This window comes from Lepidothrix coronata, unplaced genomic scaffold (assembly GCF_001604755.1).
Source record: "Lepidothrix coronata isolate B3197 unplaced genomic scaffold, Lepidothrix_coronata-1.0 Scaffold287, whole genome shotgun sequence".
Classification (NCBI taxonomy): domain Eukaryota; kingdom Metazoa; phylum Chordata; class Aves; order Passeriformes; family Pipridae; genus Lepidothrix; species Lepidothrix coronata.
Window position 1 is genome coordinate 166,259 of NW_016690467.1, and position 417 is coordinate 166,675.

At 53.7% G+C, this 417-nt stretch overlaps 1 protein-coding gene across 1 annotated transcript in view; it reads right to left on the reverse strand.

Annotated features, from left to right (window-relative positions):
- Window positions 1–417, reverse strand: part of EXOC6B (exocyst complex component 6B) — a 345,342-nt gene that overhangs the window by 137,586 nt on the left and 207,339 nt on the right. The window contains exon 12 of the mRNA XM_017836875.1: window positions 106–226. Coding sequence (XP_017692364.1) covers window positions 106–226 — 121 coding nt within the window. The remainder of the gene's footprint in view (window positions 1–105; window positions 227–417) is intronic.

The window sequence follows — 417 nt, forward strand, 5'->3', positions numbered from 1 at the left end:
TATGACTCTATGACTTTATGATTCTATGACTCTATGACTTTATGATTCCATGACTCTATAATTCCATGATTCCAAGGGCTGAGGGATCCGAAGGCTCCCACTCACCGAGTGTGTCCGGAGCGCGGCGATGGTTTTGGACAAGGCCATTTCCCACAGCTCATCCAGGTAGGCCCGGTTGACCAAGCCCTGCGTGGTGTGCAGGATGTGATCCTCCACCACGAAGAACCTGAGGAGACGGGACAACAGCCCTGGCATCACATTCCGGCTCCGGAGAGACCCGGAGAGATCCCCGGGCCACCCCCGGGAACGGAGACGCGGCATCGGCGCCACTGGGAAGAGAGGCTTGGAGGCACATTTGAAATATTTCAATGCAGGGAAAAATGATTGAAATGCAGGGGAAAATGATTAAAACGCAGG